General features: G+C 47.1%; 1 protein-coding gene across 1 annotated transcript in view; it reads right to left on the reverse strand.

Moving 5' to 3' along the window:
• The window catches only part of LOC100431924 (sodium- and chloride-dependent glycine transporter 2), a 50,674-nt gene extending 28,001 nt beyond the window's left edge, over nt 1–22,673 (reverse strand). Inside the window, exons 1-5 of the mRNA XM_063728507.1 lie at nt 21,251–22,673; nt 18,540–18,671; nt 18,026–18,199; nt 10,906–11,047; nt 7,818–7,950 (exon numbers count right to left, since the gene is read on the reverse strand). Of these exons, the coding sequence (XP_063584577.1) occupies nt 7,818–7,950; nt 10,906–11,047; nt 18,026–18,199; nt 18,540–18,671; nt 21,251–21,320 (651 nt within the window). The 5' untranslated portion in view covers nt 21,321–22,673. The remainder of the gene's footprint in view (nt 1–7,817; nt 7,951–10,905; nt 11,048–18,025; nt 18,200–18,539; nt 18,672–21,250) is intronic.
• Between the last annotated feature and the right edge of the window lie 347 nt (nt 22,674–23,020).

Here is a 23,020-nt window from a genome sequence, read left to right on the forward strand (position 1 = left end):
ATCAGCACAGCATAAAGTTGAGGCTAAGAGTAGGGGGTGGGGGGCTAGAGACATTGGAAGAGACCACGTCATGGGAAGCCTTGAATGCCAACAAAAGGGTACTGCTGGATGCTGGAAGACAGGGAGGGACCAGCATCAAGAAACATTTGGGAGGCCGGGCGCGGTGGCTTATGCCTGTAATCCCAACACTTTGGGAGATCAAGGCGGGCAGATCACCTGAGGTCAGGAGTTCACGACCAGCCTGGCCAACATGGCAAAACCCCATCTCTACTAAAAATACAAAAATTAGCCGGGTGTGGTGGCAGGCTCCTGTAATCCCAGCTATTCAGGAGGCTGAGGCAGGAAAATCGCTTGAACCCAGGAGGCGGAGGTTGCAGTGAGCAGAGATCACGCCATTGCACTCCAGACTGGGTGACAAGAGCAAAACTCCATCTCAAAAGAAAGAAAGAAAGAAACATTTGGGAGGTAACATTAGCAGAACTTGGGGGTTAGTTGAACATGGTAGGTAGGAGGACCTTTCCTTCCGTACCTGTCCATCAAACCTCAAGGTGAAGGTAGGACTTGGGACCAGGATTTGGCAGAAGCAGAAGGAGCAGTGTGAGAGCTCAGGCTCTGCAGTCCCACGAGCCTGGGTCCAAATCCTGAATCCAGCACTTACGAACTGTGTCACCTTGGGCAGCAACTTAACCTCTCTGAGTCTCTGACCCTAAGTGTCCACACCTGCCAAGTGGCAACAACAGTAGATTCTTCATGGGGCTATTGGAAGAGTACAATGTTACTTACAATCCACACAAAGTGGAACAGGCCCAGGGCACTGGAAACAGAAGTACCATTTCACAGTCTGGCCTAGGACTCCCCAGTCCTCAACTTAATAGCACTGATAGCGCTTGACTCACAGGTAGGCTACATTCCAAAAAGTGCATTAAAAGACACTTGAGAGGCTGAGGTTAAGCTCCCATCCAGGCCCACTCTGGGCTCTCAGGATCCATGGGGTGACGGCTGTTGGTTCAGGGCTACCTGCATTTCCACCTGCAGTCGTCCCTCTAAGGGCAACTAGAATACCTGACCCCATGAGAGGGACACAGGGCACCTGCCACACGCTGCCTGCACAGACTCGAGTACCTGGTAGGGGGCTCCAGCATGGTAGTGAGTGGGATTTCAGGAGATGAGGACGGATTCAAGGACTCACAGGGGGAGATGAATTGGGAAAGTTTAGAGCTGAGATGAAGAAATAACTCTTGGGGGCTGGGTGTGGTGGCTCACACCTGTAATTCAGCACTTTGGGAGGCCAAGGCAGGCGGATCACTTGAGGTCAGGAGATCGAGACCAGCCTGGGCAACATAGTGAAACCCCATCTCTACAAAAATACAAAAATTAGCCGGGCATGGTGGTGCATGCCTGTAGTCCCAGCTACTCAGGAGGCTGAAGCAGGTGAATTGCTTGAACTCAGGAGGCAGAGGCTGCAGTGAGCCAATATCACACCACTGCACTCCAGCCTGAGTGACAGAGTGAGACTGTCTCAAAAAAAAAATAATAATAAATAAATAAATATATATATATATATATAATTCTTGGGGTCATTCCACTTATTCAAATGAATATACATACTTATACATATATTTAGAGCAACTAATATGTGCCAGGGACAGGGACAGTTAAGCATTCAGGACCTATCAGTAAACAAAGCAAAGATTTCTGCCGTTCTAGCTGGGGAGACAGTCAACCAACGATAATCGTGGTAAGTATTATTTGTGATATATTAGAAGGTGATATGTGGGTTGAAAAAATGAAAAATTAGATCTGGGTAAGTGGGGTGGGGTGTGGGGAGGATGGTTGGGAAGGCTTCAGGGAGAAGTCGGTCAAGGAAGAAAGTCAGGGTGAGCCAACTGGATGTCTGGGAGAACATTTCAGATGGAGGGAACAGTTGGAATCACGGCCCTAAGAAGGGACTGTGCCAAGAGGCCAGTGTGGCAAAAGAAGGGGCCATGGGTGGGAGAGATCGGCAAGGTGGGGGTAGGGAGGGGCAGACTAGGTGGGGCCAGGCAGAGCTCTTACTCTGTGGGCAACAGGGCTACGGCAGGGACTCAGGCAGAGGGGTAACAGGATCTAACCTTTGCGCAGAATCACCCAGTTGCTATGTAGCAAGAATACTGCAGGGTTAACAGTAAGGAGGCCGCAGCAGCCAGCAGGCAAGGGACAAAGAATGGGGATGACTCCAGCCAGGGTGTTGTCAATGGAGCTGGTGAGAAACAGATGCCAGATACATTTTCAAGAGGAGTCACCAGACTTCATGGGGAGTGTGAGAGAAAGAGAAGAGTCAGGGTGACTCCCAAGTGTTTTAGCCTCAGCAACTGAAAGGGTGGAGTTGCCATGAACTGAAATGGGGAAGTTACTTCTGTCTCTAAACCCAATTACTCAAGGCCAAACTCTTTCTTCCTGGCTGCAGGTTCAGAGCTGCCAGAGATGGGCTGCACTCCTTTTCTCTCCACTGTGACACCGCTGACCGGGACACCTTTTCCCTGCCCCACAGAACAGCAGTCTCTCCTCCCTCCTTGTCTCAAAGAACTTGCAGTACTAGGGATGGAAGGGAGGAGCAGCCGGCAGCTCCTCTCTATTTCTACCAAACCTGCTTCTCTCCTTCCCTCCCCTTGAAGTCTAAGGAGAAGTGAAGCCCTTCCACACGTGGATGTTAGGAAATCCAAGGGCATCTGATGTCTCGGGGCTGGCCTCACAGCTGTCAGGTGGGGCTGGGAAGACGAGATGCTACAAGGGCAGGCCCTGACCAGCCTGACTTTCCTGCCCCCAAAACAGCATGGGGATGAGATAGGAGACAACTAAGGAGTATCCTTTCCATCCCCTGACCACCTGGGGCTGGTGGGAAATGAAGATGGAAGGAAGAGGTGAGGGAGAGGACATGACCTAGACAGCGGTGGCTTATAGAAGGAAATCTCCAAGGCTGGCATGAGTTTAAGAGACAGCTGTTCCCATTTCACTGTTGGAGGCTGTTTAGACACCATCATTCCTGAGTTCCCTCTGTGGCCGGGTATATTTGTCCCATTTTGCAGAGAAGTTAACTGAGGTTCAGGTTAAGCATCTCACAAGGGATTAAATATCTCATTCAAGGTCTTGAGACAAGACTTAAGCCCAAAGCTTCCCCACTCCAAAGCCACTCTTTCCATGAACGCCATTCTATGGGCCACATGATGAGAAATGTGTATGGCAGTGCCAGGACTAGGGGGAGGCAAGTGAGACAGGAGGCATCTAGGGTGCAAAATTTACAGAGGCATTCACTGTCAGGTGCCGGCCCTGCACTTCAGGAACCTGAGAGTGAGTGCCTCTCAATTTTGCACTCTAGGCACTTGCTCACCTCACCCAGGTGATGCATTCATTTTTTAGAAGGTGATCATGGTGAACTGAGAGGGCCAACAGTTTGGTTTATACATCCTGGGAATGCCTCAAATGTGAGTCAGGTGTGCACTGGAGGCTTTCTGCACAGCTAGTTCCCCTGTGTCAGGGGAGATTTAGAATGCACCTGTTTCCACATTGTATTGTCAGAGGAATTAAACTTGAACAGTAATGAATTACACTTGGCAGGAGTGACACTGACTCACCCATCTGAGCCTGTTGGCCTGACACCTCCGGGCATCCTTCTCACCATGGGACCCCTGAACAGGTGGTAAAGGCCCACCAGCCTGTATGAGCTAATTAGGTTAGCTTTGCTTCGTTGCCACAACTCTCAGGCAGAGGCGCCCCTGAGGGCAGGTGGGCTGCATTTGCCCTTCAGGCTTCCTGCTGGTCTCCCGTGCCTCTGGAATTCTAGCTGCTGGAAAACAGTCTCCAACAGTGAAATAGAAAGACCTGTCTCAGAGGAAGCAACCTGCCAGTCCTGTCTCCTAAGGCCCTAAACAAGAGGAACTGAGCTTATCTGGCTGCAGGAGGACGACATCTCTTTTGCATAAAAATGACAGTGTTCCTGGGATTTCAATCACAAAGGAGTTCATCATAAAACACCTTCAGCTGTGCATCCACCTTGGCTCCCAAATAATGCTCCATGATTAATGTCCGCATAGCCCAGGGCAGGATAGTAAATTGTGATTCATTATTTCTGGTGGTGTTCTTCATTTAAAATAAAAATTGATCATTGATCTCTGGTTGGAAACTTTTCTCAATGAAGCAGAGAGATAAGTTGGCAGATCTAAATGAAAAACATATCTGCTCAAAACTTCCTATTCCAGAAAGCCTATAAAATCTATCACCAAAAATTAGATTCTAAATCAGTGGAAAGAACTGGCTGCAATGCCATTCCAAAAGAGCACAGACTAATAAGATAAAAAGAATCCCAGAGAATACTCTAACTCTTGATTTTGCAAATGAAGACAATGAGGCTGTAATATATCCTGTGACTTGCCCAAAGTCACACAGCAAGACAGCAGAGACCGGGTAGAAATGCAGATTCTGATTCACTGTGGGGGGATTTTTTTTCCCCACTATATGAAAATGATAACTCCACAATTCCTCATTTACTATCTATTCTTAATAACCCCTTCTTGGGAGAGAATGTCTTGTATTAGAAAACGTCTAGGCTGGCTGGGCACAATAACTCACACCTGTAATCCTAGCACCTTGGGAGGCTAAGGCAGGGGGATCACCTGAGATCAGGAGATCAAGACTAGCCTAGCCAACAAGGTGAAATACCGTCTCCCGTCTCTACTAAAAATACAAAAAAATTAGCCAGGAGTGGTGGTGGGCACCTGTAATCCCAGCTACTCGGGAGTCTGAGGCAGGACAATCACTTGAACCCAGGAGACGGAGGTTGCAGTGAGCCAAGATGGTGCCACTGCACTCCAGCCTGGGTGACAAAGCGAGACTCCATCTCAATTAAAAAAAAAAAAAATTTTTTTAAATTAAAAATTAAAAAGTCTAGGCTTCAAAGCCAGATAAGACCTGGGTTCAAATCCCACTACTGCCACTTAAAAGCTCTGTGACTTCAGGCAATTTACTCTACCTTGACAAGCCTCAGTCTCTCTCTACAAAATGGGAATCAATGTGCTTCTAATGCATATGAAGCAGCCAGCACAGTGCCTGGCACACAGTGTTCAACAAAGCTCTCTTTCTCTTCCCATCTCCCCAGCAAAGCCACTGCTCTGGAGATGTCAAAGTGGCACAATACTCAGTCAATACAGCGGCCATTCAGAATAATAAACATGAAAGGAGATAATGTTAATTAATAACTGACCATACACCAGGTAGTAACATGCATATCTCACTTCATCCTTACAGCAATCCTAAGTATTATGCACTATTATCCCCAATTTATAGATTAGGAAATGGGTTTCAAAGGTTAAATAGCTTGTCCAGAGTCACACAACTAGAAAGTGATAGAGCCAGGATTTGAACTAAGATTGGTCTGACTCTGGAGCCACAGGCCCTCCCTCCTCACATCATTAAAAGGTGCTGTTCTCACCCTTCTCACCTATCACCTCTCCTCCTGCAGTCTCACCTTCCAGCCTATACTACTAGACACCTATCTGGCCACTCACATCATCGTTGAGGTCAGCTTGTCTCCATTTCTAGCCATAAGTGACAGTCTTGCCCATGGGATTTTGATTGAGTATATACTTGGCTAGTTTCGCTGAGCAATTGCTTGGCTGGGCCCTTTGGAGATGATGAAATTCCCACCCAAGCTCAGCTCCAAGCCACAGAAGGTGAGGGGTCCAGGAAACCTCAGGCCATGCTGGGTATTGTCATAAGGGTCAAGTTAACATTTCCCATCTCCCTGTAACCTTAGAAAAACAATCAATCCAGTCTCATGGTACTCACTCAGAGCCAGCAGGTTCCTCAGGGGTCACTGAATCCCAGTTCTCATTTTACAGAAGGGAAAACTTAGGTCACAGAGTAGAAGCGCCCCGAAACCTCCAGCTAACCCAGCAAGTGTTCCGACAGAATAATCTTAGAATTAGAGGACCTTAGACATCACCCAGTCCAATTACCCTCACCTTAGAAATGAGGAAACTGAGGACTTCTAAAATAGCTAGGAAAACGTGCTTTTCATTTATTGGCCAAAAAAAAAAAAAATTAAAGCTAAGAGCAAAATCAGAAGCTCAGCCATGTTTCACCACCCAAGTAGAGATATCCCTACACAGCAAACACCGTGAGAAGTCCCCAAGGACAAGGGCCCAGGTCTCCTCACTCCTGGGCTTGTTCTCTCTAGCTGGCCTGATTCTCCCCACACTCTGTGATTTAAGGCATACCACCTGCCTCAGGTAACTCTGACAAACCTGCCAGAATCCACCACTCAAGTCCCTGTGGAACTAGATGACATGAAAAGCAAGCACTAATAAGAGCCATAATCAAAAAATGTCCATGTCCCCAGGCAGAAGACAGTTTGGTCTATGTGGCTAATAGGTGCTGGGATTACGTGCCTAATGGGGGATGCAAAGCACGCCTGGGGGTGAAAGATGGCACTGACTACCCTCCCGATGAGACCCAATCTTTCAGAAGTTGGTTGATTGTAACATAATCGCAGAAATCTTTGGCCTGGATAATCAAACCAAATCTCAACTCCACAACCTATGGTCTCAGAATCCCTCATTACATCCTCATTCCTTGAGCCTTAAAGACATTTTTGTTTCATCCTAAAACATGCAAATACCTCCTGGGGCAATTAAATATTATTGCATGTTATCAGAATAACTGGTTAACTCTTCAGTAGGTTTTTCTTTTGTGTGTGTGTGTGTGTGTGTGTGTGTCGGGCGGGACAGGGTCTCACTCTGTCACCCAGACTGAAGTGCAGTGATGCCATCTTGGCTCACCGCAATCTCTGCCTCCCGGGTTCAAGTGATTCTCCTGCCTCAGCCTCCCAAGTAGCAGGGACTACAGGTGCCCCTCACCATGCCCAGCTAATTTTTGTATTTTTCGTAGAGATGGGGTTTCACCATGTTGGCCAAGGTGGTCTCGAACTCCAGGCTTCAAATGATCCACCCGCCTCAGCCTCCCAAAGTGCTGGGATTACAGGCCTGAGCCACCGCACCCAGCCTTCAGTAGGTTTTTCTAAGGCTGCAAGGAGATGAAGAAATGTTACTCTGGTCCCTACAACAATGCCCACTGTGGCCTGAGGTTCGATGGGCTCCTCTCTTTCTGTGGCTTAGAACTGGGCTTGGGTGGGAGTTTCACCATCTCCAAAGGGCCCAGCCAATCAATCACTAAGTGACCCTTACCAAGTAATTGCTCAGCCAAAATTCCATGGACAGGACCATCTTCCTTTAGTGCTAGGGGCACATGGGGTAGAAGAGTGTCAAGCTTAGAGTTGAAAGAAAGGCAAGGAAGGCCACGAACATGGTGGCCGGGAGTGAGGAGAGGGAATCTACTACACAGTTTTGATCTTCAGCCAGCTTCTTGGCAGAAGCAATAACTAACTTGGCAGCCAGACCAAGAGGCAAAAAGCCAGCAGCACAAATTTTGGAGTTTAGAGAAAGTGACTGAATGATATCAGGGAGGTTCCTTCTGCTGAATGAGTGGCAGCCCCTGACAGGAAAGGAAGGAAATCCTAATCAGAGTACCCCCACCATCCCTTGGGAGCTCTGTATATATGTGTCTCATTTAACCCTTAAAACAGCCCTGCAAGAAAGGTGTTATTATCCCCATTTTGCAGATGAAAGTGAAGTCACTTGCCCACAGCCCCTCAGCTGCTCCAGGGCAAAGTCAGAATTAGCATCCACAGCTCCTGACTCTCTTTCCAGCACTCTGCCTGCTCCCCAAAGCAACCACCCCTGGGTGTCGCACAGCTTTCTCTTACTTAGATAAATCCAAGTGCTTACTTTTCCTGAAGTCTTGATTCCTTTAGCCAACGATGCATACACAATGACCCAAGCCAGGAAGAGGCAGAAAGCTAGTGGCCACCTGATCTCGCCAGGATATTCAATCCCTGCAGAAATCTTCAGCACAAAGTACCTGAGAATTGGAGGGAGGGATAGGGGAAGTGACAGAAAGAAGGAGAGAGGGAGGTGACAGGCAGCAGGCTTTAAGCCTCCAGTAAAGCCAGGAGCCTTGCACAAAACCCCAGCATCCTCCACCCGCCCCACCATCGGAAACCTAATCACATCAGGCTGTGGGGAATTTGCTGGTCTGGGATCTTGCCCACAGCCATCTGCAGAGACTCCAGCTGGATTTACTGTGCTCTTGATTATGTGCTGGGAGGCTGCTCATGGCCCTGGGCAGGCTTCAGGATGAGGCTGTCAGTTCCATTGTCACTAGCACATCCCCAGGAGAAGTGCAACAGAAACTCTGAACCATCAAGGGTGACTTTTGTGTGTTTTCTGTATTGCTCTACTCTTTTATGAGAATTTATTCTGGTAGTATTTGTGTGATTTTTAATTTTAAAAATTAGTACATAGTGGAAACTGCATATGCTAAATGATGAAAAATGTGGCCCTGGAGTGTAGTTCAAGTTGTGTGGGCATGTCCTGAGGCTGAGGTTGGCTTAATTATAAAAGCGGGGCCTGCCTAGACCTTGCTCAAGCAAAACATTCTTTTTTTTTTTTTTGCTCAAGCAAAACATTCTAAGACAGATGAGCAGCTGCCAACAGAAGAGGCCACTGGTCAGCTGTAGCTGCTGCTGGCAACTCGTATAGATAATGAAGACATCGTGGCCTGCCTGGCCAAATGGCTAGCAGGGCAGCCTCACCCCTGAGGACAGGAGGCAGCTTCAGGGACAGTGCCTGATAACAGATTCAGACAATTCTTTCTACTCCGCAACCATCTAGGCATACATCCTCTGTGAAACTGCTGTGTTTGTAAGTTGATGTTTTTCTGTGACCTAAAGGAAAGGCAAGCCAGCATCCAGGCTCTGCAGGACTGTAGGAATGATGGCCCAGAGCGTTCTGACCTGCTGAAGGAAATGTAGGCAGCAGCCCCACTCCTGGTCCAGCCAGCTAGCTTGAGAGGCTGTTTGGCAACACATAGACATGCTTTTCATAACAGTGATGGCCAACTCTGTGCAGACAGAGCCTCTTTCAGGCCCAAACCCTGGCACAACCTGGGCTCAGAGTTGACTAGGGAAAACCAAGGCTGGAACTAAACTTGGTTCCAAGGCAAAACCCTGAGGACCATATTTGCCAAGCAAGGAAAAGGACCTTCCCCATGTCCCATCCCCAAAATAAGTAAACCATATAGTCAACAATTCCACGACTTAGCCATCTCAACTGCTCCATGCTTCAACTGTAGGACCTCAAACAAGTCCCAAGAAACTCCTGATGACATTTCTTCTTAGAAATCAAGACTGGCCCCAGAGGATTAGTAAAGGCCACCAAAAGCAGGTTTGCAAATCACTTTCTAGTACACCTGACTGCATGGATTAAGTGTACTGGAAAATGATTTGCAAACCTGCTTTTGGCAGTCTTTCAGATTTCATCATACTATCAGGTCAGACTCAGTTGCTCAGTGCTCAGGGAGAATTAAAGGTCCACCCTAATACCCCATGGTAGTTATGGTCAAAGGGGACTATTTAATCAATTAGGTAACTCTCCCTTCTGTTCTGCAGGGAACAACTATGTACACCCTGAGTCTACAGGAAAGAAAACCAGGAGTAGGAAATAATGACAATTGGGAGAAGAGTCATGGTATTAACAACCATTTGTTATCATCTAAGTGAAAGCCACAAACTGAAGGCTCATTGATTTATGCATTTTGTTTGATCCCCATGTTCTATTTGAATTATTTTGCTGCCATTTAAAACAGGAGAGATCCCATAAAAAGCCAGACTTTAGTTCCATCTTTTATTGTAAAATAGAAGCTCTGGCAGCACTGCCCCACATTTTCACAAGGCAGTGATCAGAGGAGCTGGGCACCAGTGGCCTCCCTTACATGCGACAGGCAGCCTCTTTGGTTTGCCACAGTCCCCACCCCTCCCTATCATCTCACTTATTTTCACTTTACTCATTTATATTCCTGCCATGCCCGAGTGCATTTGAATTTACAACCCCTGAATTAAAGTTTAGCTAGAGAACACTCTTTATGTACCCTATGATGAACTCTGTCTACATTTATCTCCCTTAAGATATAATTTCATGGCTGGGTGCAGTGGCTCACGCCTGTAATCCCAGCACTTTGGGAGGCAGAGGCTAGTAGATCACAAGGTCAGGAGATCGAGGCCATCCTGGCTAACACGGTGAAACCCCATCTCTACTAAAAGTATAAAAAATTAGCCAGGCATGGTGGCACATGCCTGTAGTCCCAGCTACTCAGGAGGCTGAGGCAGGAGAATAACCTGAACCCGGAGGCAGAGGTTGCAGTGAGCCAAGATCGCGCCACTGCACTCCAGCCTGGGCAACAGAGTGAGACTCCATCTCAGAAAAAAAAAAGAAAGAAAAGAAAAAAATAATTTTATGAACTTCACTAAATCTTCCAATGGTAGCTAAGGATCTTCAAGTATCGCTGAACCTCAATCTCCAATGTCTAGCAATACTGATATTAAAAAGTACAAAACTAAGGCAAAGCTGTAAAAAAAGGAAAAAAATGAATTTGTTCTTATTTACACTAAAGCTTTGAACATGACTTCTTTTCTTTTTGTCTGTCTTCCCTGAAGCCAAGTGCAGATGGAAGAAAAAATAATCTGGTTAACTGACAGTCCACTTAGATCACACTGGATCAAGGTTTTGAAACGGGATTTTCATCAGCATCATGAATTATAGCCGCACTGATTCTGCTCCTACTACTGTCATTCATCCAGCTCTGCTTTCCAGGTTCACAAGACACAACAATCTGCTCTTGGAAGCCAAACCAGGGAAAAAACCTTCCTCTCTGATTTCATCCCTTGGGCTACCCACACCTCTGGTCTGTAAATTGAATATTTATTAATTCACTGTGTTTCTCTTAGAAGGTAAAAAAGGAAAAAGAAAGTCATCTTACTTGAAATACTCTTCACTTCCACTGACAAATGTCTTATTGGCCTGGCTGGTGAAATTAACCATTGTCAAGTTGGGATAAGCGGTCATGCAGAAAGTCGAGTTCTTGATCTGTATTTTGGGATGGTCACTGATAACACAGGAATCTGTTTAGGAGACAACAGAATAGAAACACAGTGAAATCTGTACAGAAAACAGAGATGTGTCTCTCTGCAGCAGTTTAAAAACAAATGCCAAAAACATTTGCAAATATTGGAGAATAACTTCAGGAAAGTATTAACTGGGCAAAGCCAGATATATTAAGAAAAGAACCCAAGAATTATGTTTTCTCCATCAGAGCCCCCAGTCCCCACAACCGCACCTTGTACTGATGACAAAGGCATTTACAGAGCACTCTTTATGTGGTAGGCAAGTATTTTGCATGCTTTATCTCATTTAATCCTCACAACAGCCTATGCAGGAGGTACTATAATCTTCCATTTTCAAAATAAGGAAACAGGCTTAAAGAGGTAGGTAACTCTACTGAAGCCACACAGCTTATGAGGAAGAGAATCAGGATTCAAACTCAGATCCTTATGACTCTGCAGAAAATAAATAAGTTGCTGAAAGGAATTTAATTAGAAAATAAGCAGACCTCCTGAAGGGTACTGCTACAGAAGGCTTTCTAAGAAGTTCACCTTGGACCCACTGCCTGGCACCACATTTAGTAAGTACTCTAGGATACACGTGCTGTGTACTTTCTACTCTCATGTGGGTAAGCAGAGGCAGCAACCACACCATCTACCGGGGATCCTGAGACAGGACCTAACAGTGTGGTGCTCAACTGGGGATGAGTCTTCTCTCCAGGAAACATTTGGCAAGTCTGGAGACATTTTTAGTTGTCACAGCTTGGGGACCTGGTGCTTACTGGTATCTAATAAGTAGAGGCCAGGGATGCTAATACTAAATATCCTACAATGCACAGGACAGCCCCCCACAACAAAGAATTGTTCAGTCCTTTAGCCAGGCATGATGGCACACACCTGTAGTCCTAAATACTTGGGAGGCTGAGGCAGGAGGATTGCTTGAGCCCAGAAATGCAAGGCTGCAGTGAGACATGATCATGCCACTGCATTCCCAGCCTGGGTGATGAAGCAAGACCCTGTCTCTTAAAAAAAAAAAAAAAAAGAATTATTTAGTCCAAAACATCAGTGGTACCAAGGTTGAGAAGGCCTGATCTAGGCAGGGATGGAGAAAGGAAATTAACCATGTCAGTCTTAGTATGTCAGGCTCTGTGTTGAACACTTTAATGATTATCTCATGAAATCCTCATAAAACCCAGGAGGTATATATTATTATTGTCATTTTAAATAGGAAGAATCTGAAGTCTTTCTGACCATTTTACAATGCCTCTCTTTAAAATACAGATAAACTGACAAATACCTTAAATAAAGAATCCACCAGGACTAATCCCAAAGGACATTATTTTGCAAAGGAGCACATAGTAACAATAACAACTTACACTTATATGGCAGTTACCAAGTTTACGGCACTGTTTTAAGTACTTTACATGCATTGACTAATTTAAGTCTCACACCACCCCCTATGAGAAGGTACTGTTATTATCTCTATGTTACAGATAAGGAAAACTGGGGCACAGAGGGATGCAGTGGCTAGCCAAGGTCATACATCAAGACAAGATGTAAACAAGCTCTCTCTTTGGAGTCAATGACTTAGGCACTCCAATGTGAATAGGGAGCAGGGATTATAAATTCAAACACCTACAGAAGCCAGGATGATGACACAAATGAGGGAGGCATAAAATTAGAAAATAATAGAGAGAAGTGGGTACAGTGGCCAACCAGAGAGCACTCCAGCCAATCAGTGCCAAGCTTTTCCAGATGTTGCGGCAAAAGATGCAGAAAATCTATAAACTTACATGAAATATCTCCATTTAAAAATATTGAATGTGTTAAAATTGTCTTTAAATACCAGGAGCAACAATAACAAAAAGTGGCTGGGCAGGGTGGCTCATACCTATAATCCCAATGGTTTGGGAAGCCAAGGCAGGAGGATGGCTTGACCGCAAGACCTCAAGACCAGCCTAGGCAACATAACGAGACCCCTATCTGTACAAAACATTTTAAAAATTAGCCAGGTGCAGTACTGCACATCTACAGTCCTAACTACTCAGGAGGCTGAGGGAGGAGGATTGCTTAAGCCCAGGAGTTCAAGGTTGCAGTGAGCTGTGATTGCACCACTGCACTCCAGCCTGGGCAACCGAATGAGACCCTTTCTCTAAAATAAATAAATAATTTTAAGAAGCAGGCTTGATCTGGTGCATGGACTCCCATTTTATGTTCTCTGTGGAAGAGCATAGTGGGCAAGAATGTGAGTTCAGGCGTTCCACTACTCCTGAGAGCTTGAATGAGTTCCATTTGTCCAAGCCTCCATTTTCTGGTCATAGTTGTTCAGGGTTGCAGTAAGGACTAAACGAAGACAGATCACAAATTAAAAATCTTCCCACAATGCCTGACACATAGCTGGCACTCAATAAATTTTAGCCATAATTCAATCATCATTGTTATAGCTTTTACTGGAGAGAGTATCTCTAGTCTTCAGCATCATCTCCCACAAGGCCACTTGCCTGCCATAAATTGCCTACCGCTTCCCATACATACTGCAGAGTTTCTTAGAATGTTGGGTAAAAATGGAAACAATAATAAGAATCCCTTCCCTTTCAGTAGTTCTTTAGACCAAGGTTTCTCAATAGCTGTATTAATGGCATTTGGGGTCAGATAAAGTAACCGCAATAGGTCCATTGCCCAACAGGCACAGTGAGTCAATACATCACCAAGACACTGCATTGCAGCAGAGAAAGAGGTTTAATTAAGAGAAAAGGACTTTTTTAAGTCACCCTAGAATTCCAAAGGACCAATACCCCTGCAAGGGACAGCCTGGCCCCAGGAACAGAACACGCTCATGTGCTGATAACACAGAGAATGACAGATGGAGGGGCTGCACAAAGAAAGAGTGGGGATTGACACCTTGGTTTTTTTTTTTTTTTTTCACCAAAATAAATAAACAAATAAACCACTGGGTAAGAATGAGATAGGATCTGCTCAGCCTGGTCATATACTCGCAGGAAGCAAATAGCGTTTCCTGCGTTGCAGCAGAGAAAGGTTTAATCCTAAGAGCCACTAAACAAGGAGATAGGAAACCTCAAATCCATCTCCACAAAGAGTTTGGAGCTAGGGTTTTGGAGTAGGTTGAAGAGTGCAGGGTGAAGTCCTGGGACAGAGAGATGAAGAAATGTATTCTCACACTGATTCAGTTCCTCTGTGGGAACCTTTTTTCATTTGTTTGTTTTTTGGTTTTTGAGACAGTCTCACTGTGTCACCCAGGCTGGGGTGCAATGGCACAATCTCTGCTCACTGCAACCTCTACCTCCAGGGTTCAAGTGATTCTCATGTCTCAGCCTCCAAAGTAGCTGGGATTACAGGTGTGTGCCAACACTTCCAGCTAATTCTTGTATTTTTAGTAGAGACAGGGTTTTGCCATGTTGCCCAGGATGGTCTTGAATTCCTGGCCTCAAGTGATCCATCTACCTTGGCTTCCCAAAGTGCTGGGATTACAGGCATGAGCCCCTGCTTAAAGCTGGTAGGAGACTTTAAACTGGTTGGCATCAGCTGTTTTGCTGGAATTCAGGATCTGCTTAAGCAATTCTTAAACAAAAGCCTTATGATTCTAACATCAGAAATCTCATCTATAGGAAAAATGCAGACGCAAATGTACGTAGTGTTACTCAATTTTTGGTTTCAGGGAAGTGAGTCAAAGCACAGCCTGATTAATGCTGATTATAACAATACTTCTGTCTAGAATTCTTGTTAACCCTGCAAGGACAGCTTTAATAATTCTTGGCTGTGGGACCGTCCTGTGCATTGCACAATATTTAGCAAAATCCCTGGCTTCCACCTACTAAATGCCAGGAGCCCACCCAGCTGCAACAACCAAAAATGTCTCTGAACGTTGCCAATTGTCCCCTGCAAAATCTCCCCTGGTTGAGAATCTCCACTTCAGGGCCTAAAAATATCTTCCTATTCAACGTATCTTCTTTAATCAAATAACAGAGTTTCAGGAGGATTCCCACCTAATCACTATCAAATATTTACCAGGAAAGCTTTTGTTTCCCCCAGCAGTGACATGAATGAAGACAATTAAAGAACACTCCACATCTCTGTTCTGTAAATAAGCACATAAGTTATTTCTAGCCCTCCTGCCAAACATTACGTCCACCCAAGACTGGAGAGATCACTAACACGAGGGCAAACACCAAATCTCTCGATTCCCAAGTTGCAATTGTGAAGCACGCAGGCAGCCTCACTAGCAAGCGTCTCTGGATGTCTGTAGATCACTGCCGCCGCAGCAGCACAAGGTCACCGTTCCTGCAGCAATGCAGCAGGGTTCCCAGGCTCCCCACTCGCTCGCTCCGCAGCCCCAAGCCTCCTGCAATATCCCCTCCCACCACCGGGCGGCAGGAGCATGCTTCCCAGCGCCCGGCGTCTTCGGGTCCACCGGCGAGGGAATGATGGGCCATCTCATCAGAGAGCTCTGCGGCCCAGCAACCCCGAACAAAGAACAGCGATAATGATCGTGCTAAATTGGAAGCTGTGGAATGGGATTCTCTTTACTCGGGCAATTATTAATAAATGAAAGCACATGAAAGACCAGGGAGAAAAGGAATCATTTAATTAAAGTTGTAATGAAAATGAAGCCATTCCGGAAATAGAAATGGTATTTATGTTGTTCCTATTTTACGTGACCCAGCTAGCTCCTATTTTCAAGTAAAGCCGCTGGTCTCACTTGACAGGGCGCAGACTAGTCATTCTCCATTACAGATACTTGGAGAGTTGAGTCACCCTAAAGACGGCAGCCTCTCTTACAACCTGCATCAGAGAAAGATGTGGCAAACGCTGCCTCTCCCCACCCACAGATCCAGGGCTTTCCTCTGGGGCTGGAGTGGGTATGGTTGCCTGGTATCCCGTGGAATGTATCCCTTGCAGCACTGAGAGTGTCATGGGGCAGCTCCAAGCTGCACATGAAGGTCACAATAGCTAGCCATGCAGCCCCTCTCTCCTGGGATGAGTCCTTTTGCCCAGCAGTCACAGGGTGTGGGTAGTTATGGGGTTGTGAGACAGAAGGTGAGACTGGAAGGAAATTGGTGGGAAATGCTGGGGAAAGAGTTTATCCATCTCTTAAGGAAGCCTTGCTCAATATGACCATTTGGGGAACAGCCTGGGAATATCTGTTGTCTAGACTCCTGATTTGTCCAGCAGAGCAGTGGGGCTCTGCGAGTCAGGCCACCATCAACTTTTCTAAGTCACCCCAGAATTCCAAAGGACCAATACCCCTGCAAGGGATAGCCTGGCCCCAGGAACAGAACACACTCATGTGCTGATAACACAGAAAATGACAGATGGAGGGGCTGCACAAAGAAAGAGTGTGGATTGACACCTTGTTTTTCTTTTCACCAAAAAAAAAAAAAAAAAAAATTAAAACACTGAGTAAGAATGAGATAGGATCTGCTCAGCCTGGTCACATACTCGCAGGAAACCATCAGCGTGAAAAATGTACATTGTCTCCTTGTGCTCAGAGCTTGCATCGTTTTAATGGTTTGTACCAGATGAGTAGGAGCTGAGCTGTGTCATATCTTTGCTCTACCTTTCATGTCTCCCAGGCGATGGTGAGCCAGACTGGAAGCCAGGGACAGGGGCTTCTGTGCCTCTTGCGCCTCCACCCATGTGCCTGATCCAGTCAACATGCTCAGCCTGCTTTAAACACACACACACAGAGAGAGAGAGAGAGAGAGAGAGACAGAGAGAGAGACAGAGAGAGAGGCTATAAAATAAACACATGTTCATGGCAGAAAATGCAGAAAAGAATGGCATCTCTCTGGGTCTGCAAGAGGGAAGAATTCATCTTTTTGCGCTTAATATACTTGAAGGGTTAAATAATGTCCTAGTTCCATCATGAAAAAAGCTGGTTTTGGAGGGCAACACTAAGAGCCAATCATACAGAGATCACAGGAAGCTGGTCTCGGCACAGACCTAGCTGAGGAGAATTAACAGATCTACTGGAGAAAGAAGAAACTACTTGTTTCTAGGTTCCCTTTAAAATGACCAGAGCTTCCAAAGTGACTGCTACTAGCACCTTTTATTTGTGGCGTTATATACTTCTGCAACTGTATCACACCCCTCATTTCTTTTCTCCTTACAGCAATCCCCATAAGGTAGGTAGAGGAAGAACATTTTTATTTCTATTTTTTAGAGAAGGAAAACAGATCCAGAGAGAAGTTACTTGACCCAGACATACATGCAGTCAGTGACAGAGATATAGACCGAAAGACTTTCTGACATAGCTGCCCTACTTCTCCTCACATTCACTCTCTTGCCCTTGACCCAAGAAGCTGACACTTTCCGCCAAGGCCTCAAGTCCCAATCTATTTCACATCTGAAACATCTTCCAGGAACACTCCCTGACTCCCCATTAGCTTGCCATCTTCTAGACACTACATTTTTATCAGAGTGGTCTAAGGGTCCACTCTCATATTCACCTCATGCACTGAGCAGTATCTTGTGAAGTCTGGCCCCAGGATCGCTCTCCTGGACTCTAGGAATTAGACCATCACTTTTCAAATTGTACCATGCAGATAAGTCACCTGGGAACCTAGTTAAAATGCAAATCTCATTCAGAAAGGCTAGGGCAGGGCTTCTAACCATCATCCAGGTAATGCTGCTAGTCTAAGAAACACTATAAAACAAAATAAGATTCTACAACGACTTGTTAAAATGCAAATTTTCTGAACCCAACCAAATCTATAAATCAGTCTATCTTGTGGGCCTGTGAACCAGCATTTTAAACAAAGATTTCAGCTATTCATAAGCAAACAAAAATTTGATTACACCCTCCTCTGGGCGAGGAGCTCCTTAAATGTTAGAATTAAGTATATTTGATAGTTTGATGTAATCTCTGTGTTCCCAGAACCTAGTATAGGTCCTAGCATGCATAACATATGTTCAATTATTTTGCTGAATAAATGGATAGTTTAGAATACACACACCTAAAGCAGATATTTCCAAACTTACCTAATAAAAGTTTGGTTTTATCTTTGCATTCTGGCGTATTCCAAGGGTTGTTGCAGGAGCCCCAGGGTAATACAGACACAAAGGAGGCAAACAGGTAGAAAAGTGTATAGCAAATAATCACATTGTAGTATATGGCTATTAGGACAGAGATGATCAGCATCGCGACTCCACAGCCTGCAGAAGCAAAAATTCCAGGGGTTCATTCCATCTTAAATGCTATGGAATTCTTAGAGTTGGGCATAGGGTGGGGACCTAGGTCTAGGCTCTCTTGTACAGAATGGATGCACTAATAACAGAGTGGACTGTATGTCTACCAGGGATATGAAGGCATTCTGCTGGGAACTTAACAATGCCAGAGGTGATCTTGGGCCATTATTCAGAAGGATCAAATAAAGGAAGGAAAGAGTTAGTTCTATTAACCACAAAGGCAGGTCTCCCTCCCTGGGGCTGCATGGTGCCAGAGGGGACAGAGTAAGAAAGGGCCTGAGGAGGCTGAGCAGCAGGCTGGACTCACCTTGTAGAGCTGGGATGGCCTTCCACACAGACACTGGCCCCTGGCTGGCAAACTGGCCCAGCGACACCTCCAAGAAGAAGATGGGTAATCCAGCCAGAGCCAGCATCATCAGGTATGGGATGAGGAAAGCACCTTGGAAAGAGAGTGGGGAGTGAGAGCCCTGGGAGGCAAAAGCAGGCTGCTGCCCTCCTTAATCCTCTGGGTTGGGGGCTGGGCTCCCTCTCAAAGAACTAAAGGACAATTTAGCTCCATTCCTGAAGAAGCCCTTTGATGTCCTGTCTCAGCAACAGTCACCCACAGATATTTAAGAGCCCTCCTCCAAAAAGTATAAGGGTACCCATGCAAATACACTCCTTATTTCAACTCTCCACTGGCAGCTGTCTAGGGATATGTGCTGATGGGGTTTTATTATTTTCTTTTTTTATTATAGCACTTCAATTTCCCAAAATTAAGCCCTCCCAGAGCTCAACCAGTCTATGCCTTTGACTCACTACTGGATTCAGGTTGGTGAAATCTTGTCAGAGCCTCAGCTCTCCCAGGACCCAAAATCTTCTAAGCTAAACTCCAGGAGCCCTCCTCTACAGTAAGTTACCTGAACACCTTCTGCCAACCAGGGTTGGGCAGGCTCTTCCAGACAGCCATTGGGGGATACCCATCCTTCTTCCTAAACCCATCTCCATCCCCATCACACACTTCTCAACGCCCTTCTCCATATGAGAAGTTCCTTCCATCCTTCAAGGTCAGCTCAAATGCTTCCTCCTCCAAGAAGTCTCCCTTCTGTGTCCTCCCACAGTACCTTGCTCCAGGCACCGATCACTTGATAATTTTTATGTAAGTGTCTTATTCAGTCTGTGAGCCCCTAATGTTGTTTGCGCTGCATCTCTTTATTCCTCAAAATGCCCCGTCTAGGGCAATAGTACTTGGCAGGCCTCCATAGAGTCGCTGAGGCTTCTCTAGGGTTCTTTCCCTTCAACATTCTTTGAGGTTGTTTGGGAGAGACTTGGGGAATGGTCATGATTCTTGAAAAGGTTTTGACCAGAACGTGCTGCTGCATGGGCCAGAGTCAAAGTGGGTACTGGAGATGCGCGAGCGCAGAACACTGGCCTCAGCGGAGGGAAAACTGATCTTTCTCCAGTCTACTCTTCATGCTCCCGCCCCTCCTCACTTCCTGTTTGATGGCAGGGCCCTTCCTGCCCGGGGCTCTCCAAGCCTGGAAGGCCCAGGGGCAGCCACGGGCTGCTGGGCAGTAAAACCGGGGTCCTGCTTTATCCTCTCAAGACAGGGATTGTGCAGTCCTCCTCTGCTCCTGAAAAGGAGCGGTGAGCCTTCCACCCCGCACTGAGGGCTACGGGGCCTCGAGCCGCAGTGCGGAACAGGCTGCCTCCCATCGCAGAGCCTGGCTCCTCCGGAGCCCTGAGATCTGCTCCGCCGCTCTTCGCAGATCCCCGGCGGGCAAAGCGCGGGCACTTGCGCAGGCCAACCTCCTTTTGCTGGAACTCCCTCCCCATCCACTACCCTGAGTACCCACTCCCCTTCTAGTCACTGGAAGCCTCGTTGTAGCATCCTGGCCTGAGGGCGCCCTGCGGAAAACCAAACGGGAACCTATCTGGGTGCCTGTATTAGTGTGGCCGGTACCTGGTCTGTTTTCAGGGCACCCCCGATGGCAAATGCTCTGCGGTCCTCATAAGTACTTGTCAAAGTGTCCTAATTTGGAACTGGAGAGGAGGGGAGTAGTGGCCTATGTTTTGCGCTTTAACCGTCCGGTGATGCAGCACCTGTCCGTTCTGCTGCAACAAATTCCGCCTGAAGCGGACCCAGGAGACAAAAACAAAAGAACAAAAATCCTTAAACTGCCTGACCTATGGGGTGAAGCAGTGCATTGCTTGTCCCTTCGGTCCAGTTGAGAAGATGTGGGACGGGGCTCTAGGTTCAAATTCCTATTGCTAGAGAGCGGCCGGCCCCGCGGCACCTAAACGTTGGGAGGACAAGAGGGATCGTGAATGTGCCAGGTCCCTCCTCGGTGGGTACAGAAGAGGTACAAGGGAGCATAGTGGCCCAGCAGCCGATGCAAGCCTAACTAATGTCCTCCCCATCTCTGAAACGGCTTTCATTCAAAAGCAGCACCTTTCCCCAATTTAGGGCAGATGAAAGAAACCTGTTTTCGCTGTACGATTTTACTAAAATCAAAATATGTTCTGCTTCAAGAAGCAGAAGGCGGGGGTGGCAGGCACTTCTGAGAGGTTTTTGACAGCACAGCCTCAACCCCTTCGCCCTCACCTCCTAGCTCGCCTAAGGAGTCCCCTAGGAAGACAGGATACAATCCTGAATCAGGGCTCCAGGACTGCACAGCTGCTGGCTCTAACCTCGTTGGGTGCCTGGAGTGCCGCCGCTCCCTGAACACTTGACCGCTAGCACCCGTGCTTACCTGGCTCAGGACCCAGGCCCCAAAACTGGGTCAGTGGGGGTTTGTGGGGCCTCACTCCTCCCCTGAGCCCCTCTCTAGATAAGATACTCCGGGATCTAATGCCGGTCGATTATGGTCGCCCCCGCCCTCTGGTTATGCACTCACACCTACAAGGTGCAGGGCTGGAGCCTGAGGAGGCTGTCCTGAGCCTCCCCGCCCGGCGGCCCTGCCTGAGGGCTCCTGTCCCACCCAACCCTCAGGTGCCCGCCCCGCCCCGCCACAGGCGGAAAGAGCGGAAAAGCCATACCTCCCCCGTTCTGGAAGGCCAGGTAGGGAAACCTCCAGACATTGCCCAGCCCCACTGCGTACCCCACCATGGACAGGATGAAGTCCAGTTTGCTGGACCAGTTCCCTCGGGCCTTATTCTCATCCCCTTGCTCGTCCTCCTGGGGGCGGAAAAGCACATTGTCGATAACAGCCCCGAGTTGGTCCACAAGCAGGCCCCTTCCACCCTTCCCCCCGCTAGGGGTCCTTCCCAGCAAGCAGGCTCCCACTTTTCAACCGAGGATGCATCGGCAAGCAGGACCCCAAATCTAAAGAAAGGATGCATCTACAAGCAGGGACCTGACCCCTCAACCCTGCATTGAGAGTGAATCAGCAAGCAGGTCCTCAATTCTGATCTGAAGATCCATCTTAAACAGACCCAAAACCCCTCTTTCCCAGATCATACAGTCAGGGCGCACCAGCAAGCAGCTCTCCCCAAACCTTGAACCTGTAAGGTGATTGCAAGCAGGTCCCTCCATCCCCAACCCCTCACCAAGAATTTATTTGGCAAGCAGGCTCCCCCAACATCATGCCTGGAGTTCCCAGCAAGCAGGTTCCTAATTAACCCTCTCCCACAAAAAAAGCCTTCACTACACCCCCTCCTCAGCCGTTTCTTCCTTTAGAGTGTGTGCCAAGACCAGAAAGAGAGCTGCAATGCCGAAGCCAGCCGGAGCCCCTGCCTTACTTTCTTGACCAAACCAGAACCTGCCTGGTCAACTAATTTAAGAAGGCATCCTTCAAGACTAATGCAAGGGAGATGGGCAGGAGGGAGATTTGAAGGTGAAACAAGAGGGAAAACAAACCAACCAAAAAGTTGATATGGGAAGAGACAAGCCATCTACAACCTTGAGTTCTGGTCTAAATTTTACTACTAACCAGCTGGATAACCCCAGGCAAGCCACTTGCTCTCTCTGAACCTCCGTGTCTCATCTGTAAAAGAGGCTTAGAATAACTGTCCCCTGAAGCCCTTGCCAGCTCCAGCAGTCTATGAATCTTTGAGGCTCATTTCTTCAAGCTCACACTAAGATGCTTTCTTGGGGCAGTGCCTGGTCCTGGAATGCCTCACTAGTAAGCAGGAAAAATGGGGGGAGACCACCCCAAATAAACTCTGAAAATGTTCAGGACACCTAGACATTGCACAAAGCTTTCCAGGGACTCAGGCCACCGCACAGTTCACACCTTCTCAGTCACCCTTCACCTCCTATTGTAGTAACTTGCTAGGTCTCATACTTTTCTACAAGCTGTGCAGGACACAGCAGCAGCTGTCAGGAGAAGTCTTAGGGAGGCAGAAAGGGCCAGGGTGAGTGTCAGAAAGGCACCATCAGAAAGATGGGCACGGCTGAAAATAAGTACTTCCAAAAACCAAACATTTTAACATCCTCCCTCTAATCCTCCCACACACAGACCACCTCCATTCCTAATCCCACCCTTCAATCCTTCCAGGGCTACAAAGGGTGGGAGTTCCAGCTCCTTCTGCCGCAGTGCGGAGGTTAAGCAAGACAAGTGAAACAAATATTCTGCTCCACCTGGGGTCACACTGTGGGATACATGCTGTCAGAGGCAGATAATATACATAGAAAAACACTCCGGATGTGGACCCCAAAAGGAAAGGCAAGTGGGAAATTCTATGTTTATTTCTAGTTCTGACACCACAAGCTCCTGCTATGTGGGCCTGTGGATAAGTGTGAATGTGTATGTGTGTGTGTGTGCAAACACTAGAGTGACTAAGGATAGAAGGGTTGTATAAATCCTA

Source organism: Pongo abelii, chromosome 9 (genome assembly GCF_028885655.2).
Source record: "Pongo abelii isolate AG06213 chromosome 9, NHGRI_mPonAbe1-v2.0_pri, whole genome shotgun sequence".
Classification (NCBI taxonomy): domain Eukaryota; kingdom Metazoa; phylum Chordata; class Mammalia; order Primates; family Hominidae; genus Pongo; species Pongo abelii.